Source organism: Festucalex cinctus, chromosome 21 (assembly GCF_051991245.1).
Source record: "Festucalex cinctus isolate MCC-2025b chromosome 21, RoL_Fcin_1.0, whole genome shotgun sequence".
Classification (NCBI taxonomy): domain Eukaryota; kingdom Metazoa; phylum Chordata; class Actinopteri; order Syngnathiformes; family Syngnathidae; genus Festucalex; species Festucalex cinctus.
The window spans coordinates 9279289-9294732 of NC_135431.1; the positions used below are offsets into that span (position 1 = coordinate 9279289).

The 15444-nt window shown below is 39.2% G+C and overlaps 1 protein-coding gene across 5 annotated transcripts in view; it reads right to left on the minus strand.

The window, feature by feature from the left end:
• Nucleotides 1-15444, minus strand: part of utrn (utrophin) — a 175129-nt gene that overhangs the window by 109762 nt on the left and 49923 nt on the right. For all 5 annotated transcript variants that reach the window (XM_077509932.1, XM_077509935.1, XM_077509933.1 and 2 more), the window contains 19 exons: nucleotides 14612-14791; nucleotides 14310-14438; nucleotides 12696-12866; nucleotides 12504-12560; nucleotides 11357-11500; nucleotides 10992-11129; nucleotides 10815-10901; nucleotides 10293-10466; nucleotides 10026-10198; nucleotides 7572-7722; nucleotides 6614-6789; nucleotides 6198-6333; nucleotides 5781-5930; nucleotides 4481-4633; nucleotides 4207-4308; nucleotides 3902-4025; nucleotides 2109-2332; nucleotides 508-625; nucleotides 213-427 (listed from right to left, as the gene is read on the minus strand). In XM_077509932.1, coding sequence (XP_077366058.1) covers nucleotides 213-427; nucleotides 508-625; nucleotides 2109-2332; nucleotides 3902-4025; nucleotides 4207-4308; nucleotides 4481-4633; nucleotides 5781-5930; nucleotides 6198-6333; nucleotides 6614-6789; nucleotides 7572-7722; nucleotides 10026-10198; nucleotides 10293-10466; nucleotides 10815-10901; nucleotides 10992-11129; nucleotides 11357-11500; nucleotides 12504-12560; nucleotides 12696-12866; nucleotides 14310-14438; nucleotides 14612-14791 — 2802 coding nt within the window. The remainder of the gene's footprint in view (nucleotides 1-212; nucleotides 428-507; nucleotides 626-2108; nucleotides 2333-3901; nucleotides 4026-4206; nucleotides 4309-4480; nucleotides 4634-5780; nucleotides 5931-6197; nucleotides 6334-6613; nucleotides 6790-7571; nucleotides 7723-10025; nucleotides 10199-10292; nucleotides 10467-10814; nucleotides 10902-10991; nucleotides 11130-11356; nucleotides 11501-12503; nucleotides 12561-12695; nucleotides 12867-14309; nucleotides 14439-14611; nucleotides 14792-15444) is intronic.

Below are 15444 nucleotides of genomic sequence, written 5' to 3' on the forward strand. Positions count from 1 at the left end.
AATCAGTCAAAATCCAGTAAAACAGCCAGGAGCGAATGGGATTGCTTCAGTGAAATTGGTTGGGAGTGAATGAGTTAATTTTGGCAGTTTTGGTCCTCCATAGCTTTGAGCCAGTGTGGTAGATTTAATGTGTGTTTTTGGGAATGGATTCTTGAGAATCTTTTGTGGGTCTACTCATGACTGACACGTGTGCTAAATGTTCTATTTCATACCTTGCTGTCAGCTAGCTGAATGGTCAAAGGGTCTCTGGATTCTCTTGACTGCTGCAGCATGTTGTGGAACCATCCTTCCTTGTGTCCAATCAGAGCCTGAACCTCCCGCCGCTGACCCTCCCACTGGTCGCTGTGGCCGATCATGTTGTCCAGCTGCTGGAGTCGCGCCACCACGCCGTGCTGCGTGTTGTCCCACTGGTTGCGCACTCTCTCCACTGAAGATATGATGGGAATGAAAATGTTTTGAAAAATGGAGATTGAATAGCACGGGTGTCGCGAGTCGAATAGCACATACGTTTCTCCGTGATGGACGTGCGTACGTCCAGGTTGGACGTCTTGTTTTTGATGTTTTGCGCAAGGGTGAAAATGTCCTCCAGCTGAGGATGACGTTGCTCCAGGTCGCTTTTGGTCACCTGGGAGGATGAAACAAACATACACACATCGTTGAATGAATAAATGTGTTGCTCTAAAAATGAAATAAGAATAAAATATAAAGTAAAAAGTAATTAAAAAAAATAATGTATATAATATGAAAATGGGAAACAAAACTTCAATCGGTTATATAGTGAAATTAATAAAAATCTATTTAAAAAGAAAATTAAAACGAACTATTTAAGTAATAAAATAAAGTGACAGATTTTTCAAACATATGTCCAATTATTGAAAAATACATATGTTTTAATTGTGTCACAAAAAAAAAACACAAAACAAATGAAATAATAAATAATAAATACAATATTCAAAGAAAAATAACTGTAAAACTTCATAAAAAAAATTAATCTTATCAAAGCTGACATGAAAGCAATTATATAGGAAAAAAAATGACAAAAAATATTTATTATATGAAAATTGGGGGGGGGGGGGGGGGAACAATCAGTTATATAGTCAAATGAATAAAAATGTACTTATTAAAAAAAACAAAAAAAACGAACAAACGAACAAACTAAGTAATAAAATAAAGTGACGGATGCTTAAAACAGATGTAAAATTATTTAAAAATATATAAATATTTTTTAATTACATTAAAAAAAACAATAACAAATGAAATAATAAATAAATAATAAATAAAATATTCAAAGAAAAATAATTGTAAAACTGCAATTAAAAAGATAAATTTTACCAAAGAGCAATCAAAAAGAAAAACTACCACCCCCACCCCAAAAAAAAAAAAAATCAAAGTAGAAAAAAAAAGTCAATAATATGAATATGGGGGGGGTGTAAATCAGTTATAGAGTCAAATGAATAAAAATATACTTATTTAAAAAAAAAAAAAATACAAATTATTTAAGTAATAAAATAAAGTAACGGATGTTTAAAACTTAGATACAATTATTTCAAAATATATAAATATTTTTAAATACATTAAAAAAAAAACACAAAACCAACAATAACAAATAAAATAATGAATAAATAATAATTAAAATATTCAAAGCAAAATAATTGTAAAGCTGCAATTAAAATATTAATGCTACCAAAGCTGACATGACATCAATTATAAAGAAAAACTACCACCCTGCACCAAAAAATATAAAGTAAAACAAAAATCAAAATGGTAAAAAAAAAATCTATATATAAAATGAAAAGAATGTCAAAAACTGCAGCGAAAAAAAATAAAATAAGCAAACAATTTATCAAAGTTTGAATAAAAAATAAAAGTTCAAAAGAAAAAGAATAAAAACAAATAGGTGAAATAAATAAACCCCCAATGATTAAAAAATACAAATGAAAAAAGAAAGTTGAAAATGGTGAAAAACAAAAAACAAAAAAAAATGCATTTAAAAAAAATGACCAAAAGTCAGTAAAAATACTACATAAAAATCAGCAAAAATATGTAGAATATATAAATAAGCAAACAAAATAGATTAAAGCAGATTAATTAAAAAGTGCTGCTGTCACCTGAAGGCGCGCCATGGTGGTCCTGATCTCCTCAATATCGCCCACCGTGACGATGTTGGACTTGAGCATCTGCGTGATGAGAACCAGCCAGTCGGCCAGCTCGGTGGCCGTCTCGTTGAGGTCGGTGGGCGCCACGGAGTCGGGCGTGTGCGGGGTCTGGTGATGGGGGTCCTCGCTCGCCAGGCTGGCCATCTGGACAGCTGAGGGCACTGAAGACATTGCGACTGAAACGGAGGACACAATCAACACAACGTTACGAGGTTTGTAATTACTGTGACTCCTATGCTAATTTACTTTAGCCCACTAATGAAGTTTCGCATAATGTTAGCATGAAACGGGTACGTTTTAATTGTGTTTAAATAAGTTTCAATGTGCTTAAAGTGTGTGAAAGCGAATAAATACAAAGATTTTTACCTAAGATGGATATGACTGGAATATTTCCCCCCCAAGATAAACACGGATTCACTGTACAGTGTACACGTGTTTAAGGAAAAATGATGACATGAATATTAAAGTTGTTCTTGAACGTAAGCGCCAAATGGTGATGAATGATGCTCTGCGGCGACAGCAGCTCACTAGCTGATTTGTAATTTCAGCATGCATTTTTCATGCTGGAAAATTAAAGCATTCCTTCTCCCCAATACTTGTTACCACTAAATGGTTGTGTTTCTCATATGCTGCCGATGATTCATGGGAAAGGGACGCAAATGCGTTGTATAATGCAGTGCGTAATATTAATGAAAATGTGGAAACACTAAAGTGGATAACCTTGAAGTCGCCAAGTGGAAAAAAATTCTTATAAATAGAAATAAAATAATAATAATAATAAGGTTGAATGCAGAAATTTAAAAAATGCAACTAAAAAAAGAATAAATAATGTAAACATTGAAAAATTATTTACAACAAACTAATAAAAGAAAATTTAATGAAAGGAACTTGTTTCACGAAGTGTAATTATTGTATGTACTGTAGTATTCGTGTGCTGGTATCAAGGGGCGTGGCTGAGTGGGCGACATCAGCAACTGAAGTCTGATTGGCTGTTTCCTCTGCGTGTGAGTGTGAGCTGTGGCCTATAGCAGCTCATTGTAAAAGTTCTCATTTTGTATTTTTGGCTCACAAAAAAATAAATAAATAAATAAATAAATAAAAACTAAAAAAAAAAAAAGGATTAAGCGACCATTAACTCATTCACTCCCAGTCATTTTCACAGAGGCAGTTCCGTTCGCTCCCGGCTGTTTTACTGGATTTTGACTGATTTTGCGAGGCCCACAGAATATTGTATTCAATTGCTATAAAAGCATGGAACCTACCAAAAGAAAGATTAAAGTCTCTTCTTTCATCAGGAAAAAAAGTATGTTTTTATCTGTTTCCGTTTTGCAGCAGTTAGCATTAGAAGAGAGCTAAGTTTCATCAGTTTTCACAAATCTATTTAAAATTGTAAGTAATTGAGCTTATTTTCTAGATGGCCCTGGTTGATCTCCTTTGCTCTGCTGCCACCTGATGGCCGTTTGTGTAATAACTACCATTTCTGCAACCGTTCTTTGCAGCTGAGAGGCCGCATCAAAGCCTTCTGTATGCTCTAGCATTAAAAAAAAAAAAAAAAAAGAAAAAAAAAGAAAAAAAAAAAAAAAAAAACACGTATAAATACGTCTTTGGGACACTTACAACATTAAAAAAAAACGTATTTACACATTATTTGGAGCAAGTGAGTTAATAACGTTAAAAATTCAAATTAAATATTTCATAGTAGCCACAGAACAGATTATTTCCCCACTGTAAGTTGTGCTGTTTACCAAGCTGCTGATGCTCCACAACACGAGTGTGGTGCAACGTCCACGGGGAGACGTGCGCCTGCAGAGACTCCCTCAGTCGACCATCCAGAACTTTCCAATCGGCCGCCAGCTGCTCCACCTTGCCCTGCGTGCGTGCCATGAAACATTCAAAGGGTGAGATGAGGAACAGCGCTTTAATAAAACAGCCAATTAAGCCGCAATCGCTTCCAGGAGAGAAAATGACCTGCTGCAATATGGTGTAATTACACAGTATTGTGAATTTAGGAGGGCTTATTGAATAAATCACGCTACTAGGTGGCGGGAACCTTTTCATGAGGGGACAGCTGCTGGCGTCTCTGAAGCTCAATGGAGTGGGCCAGAAGGTCCTCTAGGTCCTTCTTCCTGTCTTTCATGGAGACCTCCAAAGCCTGAAAACAGTCAGAGAGGGTTCATGCGTTATAAGGGATGGCACAGTTTATCATTTACTAATCTCGTTTTGCATTAAATGTTAGCACAGTTTTGTTGAACATATTTGTGTTTAAATATATATCGTCAAATTCTCTTTTGTTTTTTGGGGGGTTTTCCCATCGTACACATTACCTGCGCTTGGCCGGGACTCAGGCCTCGGTTTGTGATGGTCTGGTGCGTGATGACGACCCAGTCGGTGAGCCGGTTCATTTTGTCGCGGAAGTGGGCGTGGCTCTGCAGGTTGGCTTCCACCTGCCCCACCTTGTCCAACAATTCGTGGGTTACCTGAAGGTTGGGATTCAAGAGAGGAATAATGGATGAGGGAAGAAGAATAGAGATTATTAACATTTTGTTATTGCGTTCATATCATCGTCCAGAAGTGATGCAATAAATAAAACAATGAGCTAACTAAGTGCAATTAACTTGTTTACTGCCACACGTTATCCAAAAAATAATCTTGACAGTGCCAGCTGATTTTGAGCATTTTAACTCATCTTTCAAGGCAAACACAATATTGTGTGCTACATAAACATGGTGGGTACCACATGAAAGATCGCAATCCATTCTTTCATTAGAAAAAGTATGTTTTACCTTGTTCCGTTCTTTAGTAATCATCATTTGAAAATAGGTGATTTGAGTGACAATCACGCGAAAATAGAAAAATAAGGAGAAAACAATATTTTTGTGAAAAGATACATTTTCTCCACAACAGTGACTTTGACACTAATAATTTTTGTTTAGTGACTCGGCTTGGATCATTCACGTCATCCTTGAAAACGTTCTATTTCATCAGATTCGTCATGTTTCATTGTAATTTCATATACCGGCAGCTCATTGAAAAGAGATACAATACTGCCATCTGCTGGCCATAGTTAGTGTGTGTTTCCGATTTCACAACTCCATTGACCAGGCAGCGCTTCACAAGACGTTGTACTGCGCATTAATATTTAAAAAAAAAAAAAAAATGGTTGACGTCAATTAGCGTTTATGGCGGCATATGTTGTGATTTTAGTAATCGTTATTAAACGTTTTTGGCAGTAAAAGATTTAACTTTGTGGCGGACCAGTTCACATTTACAGCAATCCATTTTGAAAGGCGTATTCAAAATGTATCTAACCTAGTAACTAGACTTGTTTTGTCTATTAAAAAAAAAAAAAGCCAGAAAAGTCTTGATGCACAGATCCCGCAGAGTGAGGGAAGACCTCAAGCTATTTTCATTCACTTTAAATTGATTAATGCACAAAAATAACAGACAACATTGGTCCAAAAATTTTAAATTGTGAACAAATATTTCAATGATCATATTTGGGCATACGAAGTTTCCGTCCCACAATTACCTATTCGGGTGCCTCTGAAAGAGCAAAAAATAAAAAATATATTCAATAAAAAATACAATAAAATACCGAACGCCTAATATTACGATTCATCCCACCTTGCTCCAGTTGAGGTTGATGGCCCTGAGTTTGCCCACGTGGTGGTCTCTGCTCTGCGGGCTCACGGCGGGACTGGCCAGGATCTGCGGGGCATGTTTGTTGAGCCAGCCGAGGTGTTCATTCTGCGCGTCCATCTCCATTGCCAAGGCCTGTGAGGGAAGACACTCGGCTCGTTTATCTCATCAAGCGCTATTGATCTCAGGAAAGGTAATCACGTCGGCCTCGGTGGAACAAATGGCGAAGGAAAAACCTGGGCTGAAATGATTGTCAGTTAGAAAAAAAAAAAAAGTAGAGTGGCTTTTAGTGCAATAGACACCCTGCTTCAATTAGTCGTTGTGCATTACAGTACAGTTTGTTTGTTTGTTTTTTAACTCAAGAAGCGACATATACATATATATATAAAATCTTGTGCCTACCTTGAGTTCTCTAAGGTTCTGGTCAGTAGAGGATACAGGAAGTGTGACGAAGGCGTTTTCCGCCTGCTGCAGCCATGAAGCCAAATCCTCGCTTCGCCTCATCAGGTCCGCCAGGGCTGGATCCCCTGCAGCCAGCCTGCACATACACACCATATAGGCACATTATTTACCCAGATTAGGATCTCTATTTCCCCCCAGGTTGCAGACTCAATCCTGAAATTTACATTTATATTAGCATTGGCAACTAATTGACCGCACCGATAAGGAAACAAAGAGGATGGGGCAGGAAAGTGCTGACCTCGATGCTGTACTACACTGGATATTTGAAACTAATCGTAATCCAGGTCCGGAAATGATGGCGTTACACGTATATATCGCCATCATCTCCATCACATCCACAAGGCTTTCATGAATACCTGCGCTGTCGGTCCACGACCTGGCGGTTGACAGCCCTCCAGCGCTCACTCAGGGCATGGAGCTTCTCTTCCAGCAGAGGGCCGTCGGGAGACGACAACTGGCTGGTGATGCGCTCCCCCGTGCGGGTAAGATCGGCCAAGACGGCCTTGTGGCTGGTAAGGCCTTCCTCGAACTCCTGGGGGAAGAAACAGATGTATTCTAAAATGTGATGATTTAAAGATAAAATCCAAAACATAAAGCGTGAAGCCTGAGCCTCTTGCGTGTACACTCACAGCTGACAATGAGGCGCTCTAAAGCATTTTAGATGAAAAAAAAATCACTTTTCTTTCAAAACTGAAATACAACACTACATTTTATATGCAGATTTTCAAATGTAAACTCAAAAGTCAAGTCATTTAGCCAAGCAAACCCAAGATCAAAAATAAGGTTGTGGCTCCCGTGCCTCTGCTAATTGGTGTCACTTAATCCCCTCACTTGATCTTAAAACCTGTGAAAATCCGTGTAAACAACTTGTGTAGCTCAAGCTTTAGAAACCACACAAAGACGGCGTCTCGTCTTCTCTTGTGCATAATGAATTTGCATCGATTGTAGTTGTTTGTTTAATAGATGCAGTATAGAAACAACACGGCTCCACAGGGAATGGAGTTGAATTATCAAAGAGCGGCTAACAAGCGGCTAATAATTCAAACAGTAATAGCATATCTTGGGGATAACGATCATGCTTTGAACTCCTATTAAATGAGGATTCATCACACTGGATATACTGTATGTAACTTAGGATCTGTCACGGTCATCCAACGACCATGTGCAGTCAATCTTTTGGGACCATAGCCAAGCAAATGCTAAAGTTAAAAGAAAATAGAAACTTCATGAATGCACCAATGTGAAACAAATGCTGCTTTCATGTTACTGTGTTCACAAAAAATGGGAAAACAAGCATCAGCGCCTTCCGCTGACCTCTTGGTGGCGTCGCGCTGTGTCCAAGTCCAACTGTCCCTCAGGACCAACGCCGTCGGACAGCAGCCTCTCGGTGTCGGTCAGCCACTGGCTCATGTCATTCATGTCGCAGTGGAATTGCCTCCACTCCTCAATGGCGCGGTCAAAGCTCCTGCACAAACAAAATGCTTGACGTTACTTGGCGTAACGACGAGGTTAATGTTAATGTTGCGTTAGTGGAATAGGAGTTACGCAGCAAAATCTTGTAGTGTTTATCAATATGAGAAGGCGACCATTTTGTCACTTGCTGTCGAGTGAAATGACATCATAGTTGTTCAGGTCTCAGGTAACAATGAAGCCCCTGTGATGTCATCTTCATTTGACAGCAAGTGGCAAAATGGCCGCCCACTGAGATGGATAAAAATGGCTTGGTTTAACTCATATTCCACAAATGTAATATTAATCAGAATGTCTGTTTAAACTAGTGAGGTCACTTATAACATATTGTGAAGAAATGTTTTAGGTTGACTTCCTCTTTAAGGGTGAAACAGCTTTATTCGTCATTAACTATATACTATTATGTAGCTAAATTAAATAAATATGAATATACTTCAAAATATTTGTACTTTATCATTTTAAAGAACATTTTAAGCTCACTTAAAAATAAGGAAATGTCACTAAATGCTCACTAAACTCCTGTAGTAGGGCTGAAGAAAAATTTGCATGTTGAATAAATCAACAGGCGGCTTGAACTGCCCGACAGAAGAAGCAATTTTCTAAGGTACTCATGGACCATATGAGTTTTATTTTCTGTAGTGCAGCAAATGTAATCTGTTAAAAGGAGCACTGAGGAAATGAGTTTTGGATGGGTAACCTTATACAATGAACTCCATTTGTTTGGCTTTTAATGATGCCCCCAAGTTGGTGTGATTACTGTGAGATCACCTTACTGGTTTTTCTAATAGTATTCCTGAAAACAGTTTGCATTGCAGTTAGATTTCTTAAGGTAGCAAGGTGGCATCATCTATTTATCTATCTTGATAGCTAACTACCGATCTAGCTCGCGGTACCTTCCTCCTACCTACCTAGCAAGCCTTCATCCTACCTACCTAGCGAGCTACCTTCCTCCTACCTACTTACCTATCCAGCTAGCAAGCTACCTACCTGCCTACCTATCTACCTACCTTGCTAGCTACATTCCTACCTACCTACCTACCTAGGTAGCAAGCAAGCTATCTATCTTGCTAGCTACCTTCCTAGTCTACCTACCTATCTAGCTAGCGCACTACCTTCGTACCTACTTCCTACCTTCCTACCTACTTACCTAGCTAGCTACCTTCCTCCTACCTACCCATCGAGCTAGCAAGCTTTCTACCTACCTATCTAGCTAGGGAGCTATCTATCTTGCGAGCTACCTTCCTACCTACCTATCTAGCTTGTGAGCTACCTTCCTACCTACCTAGCTAGCTAGCGAGCTACCTTCCTCCTACCTACTTACCTATCCAGCTAGCAAGCTACCTACATGCCTACCTGCTTACCTACCTACCTACCTACCTATCTACCTACCTTGCTAGCTACATTCCTAGTCTACCTACCTATCTAGCTAGTGCACTACCTTCGTACCTACTTTCTACCTTCCTACCTACTTACCTAGCTAGCTACCTTCCTCCTATCTACCCATCTGGCTAGCAAGCTATCTTTCTACCTACCTATCTAGCTAGGGAGCTATCTATCTTGCGAGCTACCTTCCTACCTACCTATCTAGCTTGTGAGCTACCTTCCTACCTACCTATCTAGCTAGCAAGCTACCATCCTCCTACCTACTTACCTATCCAGCTAGCAAGCTACCTACCTGCCTACCTACCTACCTATCTACCTACCTTGCTAGCTACATTCCTACCTACCTACCTACCTAGGTAGCAAGCAAGCTATCTATCTTGCTAGCTACCTTCCTAGTCTACCTACCTATCTAGCTAGCGCACTACCTTCGTACCTACTTCCTACCTTCCTACCTACTTACCTAGCTAGCTACCTTCCTCCTACCTACCCATCTAGCTAGCAAGCTTTCTACCTACCTATCTAGCTAGGGAGCTATCTAGCTTGTGAGCTACCTTCCTACCTACCTATCTAGCTAGCAAGCTACCTTCCTACCTACCTAGCTAGCTAGCAAGCTACCTTCCTCCTACCTACTTACCTATCCAGCTAGCAAGCTACCTACCTGCCTACCTGCCTACCTACCTACCTACCTGCCTACCTAGCTAGCAAGCGAGCTATCTATCTTGCTAGCTACCTTCCTCGTCTACCTACCTATCTAGCTAGTGCACTACCTTCGCACCTACTTCCTACCTTCCTACCTACTTACCTAGCTTGCGACCTACCTTCCTACCTACTTATCTAACTAGCGAGCTATCTACCTACCCACCTACCTACATAGATACCTATCCATCTAAATTGGAATATTTCAGTGTTGCTCACCCTTTACGCTGGTTGTACATGCGGTTGAGGCGGTCCCACTCGGCGTTGACTTGCGTCAACGCGTCCTCAGTCTGGGAGACCTCAGCGGGCGACGCGTGCTGGATGACGTCCGGCTGGCGCTCGTGGATTTGGGCCACCCGCTCGCCCAGCCGCTCCATGTTTTCGCTGATGGTCTGAAGGAAAGAAAATGAATGACAAGTGCACTGGAGGCTCAACGCATAACGCGTGACATGAATTCAGTTGAAATTCATAATTAGCCAGACGGACGTTGAGCGTGTCCTCCTGGCTGGAGAAGTCTTCGTAGAGCCCCCCGTTGAGCTCGGAGGAGTTGAGCAGCAGCTCGTTGTCGGCCATGGCCAGCAGCAGTTTGTTGACGTCCAGCAGGTAGCCCGACGGGCTGTGAGAGGAAATGCGGCCGCGGTCCACCACGCACTGCGTGTCCTGCACCACACGCACATAAACAAATCAAACAATGACCGTGAGTTTGATCATACTTTTTATGCTAGCAATGTGCCTCAATCACTCAACCTTTATTTTAGCCAGCATTAAAAACGTTTCTTTTGCTGTAAAACCTATTAAAAAAAAAAATTTAAAACACAGGAAGCTATCAAGAAAAAAATAGACCAATTTAAAGAAAAATCTCTTTCATTCTTAACCTTATTACTTACAAAAAATGCACCATTGTATTTCTGTCTTGATTTCTGGGTGTAGTTAATATTTTATTAAAAGAAACCGTAACAGCAAGTGGGTCACGGTGAATTTGAACAAAAGCGATCAAACTGAGCTCACCTGGGGCGGCATGTCGCTTATCTGCTGCGTGATCATGTGGGAAGACGATTCGACGTCGAGCTGCCTGCTTCTCAGCACCCTCAACTCCTAAAAAAAACAAACTCACAAATTAACAGCAGTACAAAGGGTGACATCTTAAAAAAAAAAAAAAAAAAAAAAAAAAAACGTGTGTCTAACCTTGTGTGACGAGTACTGGTTCTGGAGCCGGACCAGCAGGATCTTCAGTTCCTCTCTCTGGACCTCGTCAGACGTTTGCTGGATCAGATCTTCTCCTCGTCTCAGCAGGTTTTCTACGCTGGCTTTCTCCTCATCCATCTGGTCACAAGGCAAGCCAGGAGAAGAAACACATTTGCATAAGCTGAGAGAACAAAGTGAAGAGACTTTTCATTCCAAGCCACTAACAGGCTTCCTGACTGGGACATTGACCTCGCTTCCGATTGGCCGGCTAGCATGATTGGCGCCATAAAACTTGATAAGGAACATTTCGTTTCAGCGTCGGCTTTCGAAAAACATCAAAGTTCTCGAATCCAGTGCAATGCTACCTTATCATCGTCGGGGATGGTTGCAGGGTCCTGCTGCAGAGTCCTGAGCGTGTCCTGGAGCTCGGCCTGGAATTCCTGCACCTCATTGGGGAGCACTGCTTCGGTCTGAGTCTCCACTGAGGTCTCCAGGTTATGAAGAACAGGCTGAAGAAAAAGAAAATATGGGGAATGACAACGCTGAACTGTCATTATAAATCCTTGTGAGACTTCCTCCAAAAATTCTGATTATTGTTTTATTATTGTAATTTCTAAAGTGTACTACATAAAACATATAGCACAAGCACTGTAGAAAATTCCCACAGACATTTTGAATGGGACTGCTGACACTTGCAAGGTGGAAAGCCGAATTAGGGATGGCTACAGACAAGAATCTAGGGTGTACCTAATGTTTTGGCCAATATGACTAGCCCATTTGCTCCCAAAAACGTATAAATACGTTCTATTTTAAATGCATTAAGTAGTGCTGTCAAAGTTAAAGCGTTAACTAATTAATTAATCACAAAAAAATATTGTATAAATCATTGTATTACCACAGATTAATCACACTATTAATTTTGACCGCAGATGATCCTTTTTAGCCGACAGCAGATGGTTACGTTAAAGGTAGCCGTTCGAGTTTGAGCAATTAAATATGCAGTAAGTCATTTTTTCCCATTTTAAATTATGCAAATAATTAATTGATTAGAAAAAGCAGGAAGAGCGTGTGCATTAAATTTTTGAAGATGTCCTCAGAACATTAAATGTCGAAAAAATTAACACATAACAGGCGCGCTTCAAATTTAGCGGGCAAAATATGTTGGGAAAAAAGCCTTTTTAAGTCAGTGATTAATCATGATTAATAAAAATTCTAAGATGTGATTAATCTGATTAAAAAAATTAATCGTTTGACAGCTCTAGTATTACGTGTCCCAAAGACGTATTTATACGTGTGTTTTTTTTGTTTTTTTTGTTTATGCTAGAGCATACAGAAGGCTTTGATGCAGCCTCTCAACTGCAAAGAACAGTTGAAGAAATAGTAGTTATTACACAAACAGCCAGCAGGTGGCAGCAGAACAAAAGATTGAGGATTTTCGCGAGTCATTTACTTTATTTCTACTATACAAGGTTGTAGTTAGCAAGAAGATCGTGTAGTACGTGTGGTCAGCACCTGCTGAGGTACTTGCTGGTTCACGTCCACACCTACTGACTCCAAGCTGGTCATCATCTGCATGAAAACACATACATATTCAATATCCTATCCGAAATCTCCAATGAATTTTCTGAAAGTTTCCAGCAAATAGGGGAATCATCTGACTCTCAAACTATTACTGTAATGATGATCATTTTTCTTATTTTGCACCTGTGCAGTTTTAATGTGCTGCGAGACTTTGTCGAAGTTGCAGTTGAGCTCGGCCAGTTTGGGTTCCACCACGTCTCGGCACGCGGGCCCCCGGCTGGTCATCAGGATGACGGCCTGGTCCCTCACGTTGTCCACGCGCATCCCGACGTCCTCCAACTCCTCCAGCATGTTCTGATGATAAAGCGCATACTGTGATTCATTGTTTTGCGCCCCATTATATGGCAGATTTTTAAGTGATTGCATCATATGGGATTTTACAGGTTTTTTTAAATACGGTCTATCGCTGATTTTCAGAGGACAATGTATTACCCACAGTAAATTCAGTGTATTATTATCGTCATAACATTTGTCTACACGGTTACTTTATCTCCTTATAGTTCCTGACTCAAAACAACCTATTAGCCACATTGTTAGCTAAAGCCAGCAGGGTGAACAAGCATCCCGGCCATACTGTCTTAACCAAAGCTCTTGCATTGTTAATTTTAATTTCATGTATTTTTATTGGCTGTTTAACAACAGTTGGGCAATGACACAATGTACTCTAGGGGGCGGTAATGTTCTTACTATTAAAAAACATAATTAAACTAAAACATAATTCTGCAAAATCTGCAATCCGGAGCCGAATGAAGACTCCTTAATAATATTTATAAATGTATTGAATAACTAATATGTACTGGTTGCTCCTGTTTATATGCAAGAAAAAAAATTGAATAATGAAGAGGGACGTTCGAGGCCACTTTTTTTCAGACGAAATACCAGTACGAGTGTTTCAAACCTGTGAGTACTCACCCATACCGAGTTGATACCTCTAGAACTTCAGAATTTCACTTAACATAACAAAAAATTGTGAACAAAGACCTTTCTTTCCTACGCTTTTTTTTTTTTTGGCCTACGTATCAGTGCCTGGTCACTGATCACCAATAACTGGTATCGGTACTCGCCCATCCCAAATAATGACGATAAAGCAAAATTTAAAAAAATAATTGAAAAAATGTAATAAATGATCAAATTATTATTTTTTTAGTTCATTAATACATATGCAAAATGTCATTTAACCATATTAGATGAAATAGACAAATAATGGCATCAAACCCTATTGCCAAATAGTGTTTTGGCGTTTACAGTAATCTACAAGTGTTTAATTGTAATTAACTCATTTACTCCCAAAAACGTATAAATACGTTATTTTTAAATATAACCATGCTCCCAAAGACATATTTATACATATTTATTTTTGCTAGATCATACAGAAGGCTTTGATGCAGCCTCTGAACTGAAGAGAACGCTTGAAGCAATGGGGTCATGTTAAGAATACCACTTTTCCTCACTGTTTTAAACAGATTTGTGAATAATAATGAAACTTAGCTGTATTCTAATGCTAATTACTGAAAAATGGAAACTGATAGAAATATACTTTTGTTCCTGATGAAAGAAGAGACTTTAATCTTTCTTTTGGTAGGTTCCATGTTTTTATAGCAATACAACACAATATTCTGTGGTCCGTGCAAAATTAGTCAAAATCCAGGAAAACAGCCGGGAGCGATTGGGGTTTGCGTCAGTGAAAATGGCTGGGACCCTTTCGAACGTCTCATTAGGACCGTTTCATTTTCTTACCTTGACCACCTTTTCCCGCTCGGCCGGCTCCAGGCGCTCCGCCTCGTCTAGATGGATCTGAGTCTGGTAGAGCCACGTGCTGATGTGGGCCAGGTTCTCATCAAAGATTTCCACCTCGTTCTGGTGGCTCTGCATCAGCATGTAAGATTGGTGAAGCAGCATTGGGCTCACAAGCCATTAGTTTGTTATTTGTCCCAAGTAAATTCGTGATCACGAGGTGGCTCAATTTGGCGTCATATTGAGGCATCTTTCCCTTTTTTTTTTTTAAATAAAATATAAAAAAAAAATATTATTGCACTCACCAGCACAGCACTAAGCCAGTCCTCAATCCCCGTGCGAACTTGGCCCCAGGACTCATTGAGGCCGCAGAGTTTGTCCTCCAGCTGCGTCTCGCTGCCCTCCACCAGTGCCTGCAGCCCGCTGCTGGTCTCCATCAGACTGGATAGCTCCAGCTGACGGCGCTCAGACTCCTTCAGAAGGCCCTGGCGTCGCCACAAAACAGAAGTTTAGTGTTTTATTACGATTATAAAAGCTGTATCCGTATTTACATAGATAATAATGATAGTAAAGGATATAAGAAGTTCTCCTAAGCATCAAACTGGCTTATGGTGCACCCTACTGGCCAAAAGTAGAAATAACAGGTTGCAAGGAGAAGTAAAATAATAATAATAATAAATTAAGTTTAATTCATTGAAATTAAATGTAATTAATTGACCTTAACTATATTGTTTATAATGTCTCTTAAAAGTGTCACCATGCAATAATAACAAATGGCAAATAATAAATAATTAAAAATTATTATTGTTAACAATATGCTATAATTTAATAGTTTCTAAACAAATGTTGGTATGACAAGTGTAAATAATAATTTCTGAATAAAAAACAATTGCTAATACATAAATGAGGTTTTAATGATAATTTTAATAAGTTATGATGAACAATGATATTTAACTGTATATCTATATTTCTAAAGGTATGATAATGGTAATTTCTAAATCTATAATAATAATAATAATAATAATAATAGTAATAATAATAATAATAATAATATCAAACATCTAAATCCACAATAAAAATAATAAATTGCATAATAATGATCTCTAAAATAAACCAAATAATTCACGATTAAATTAAG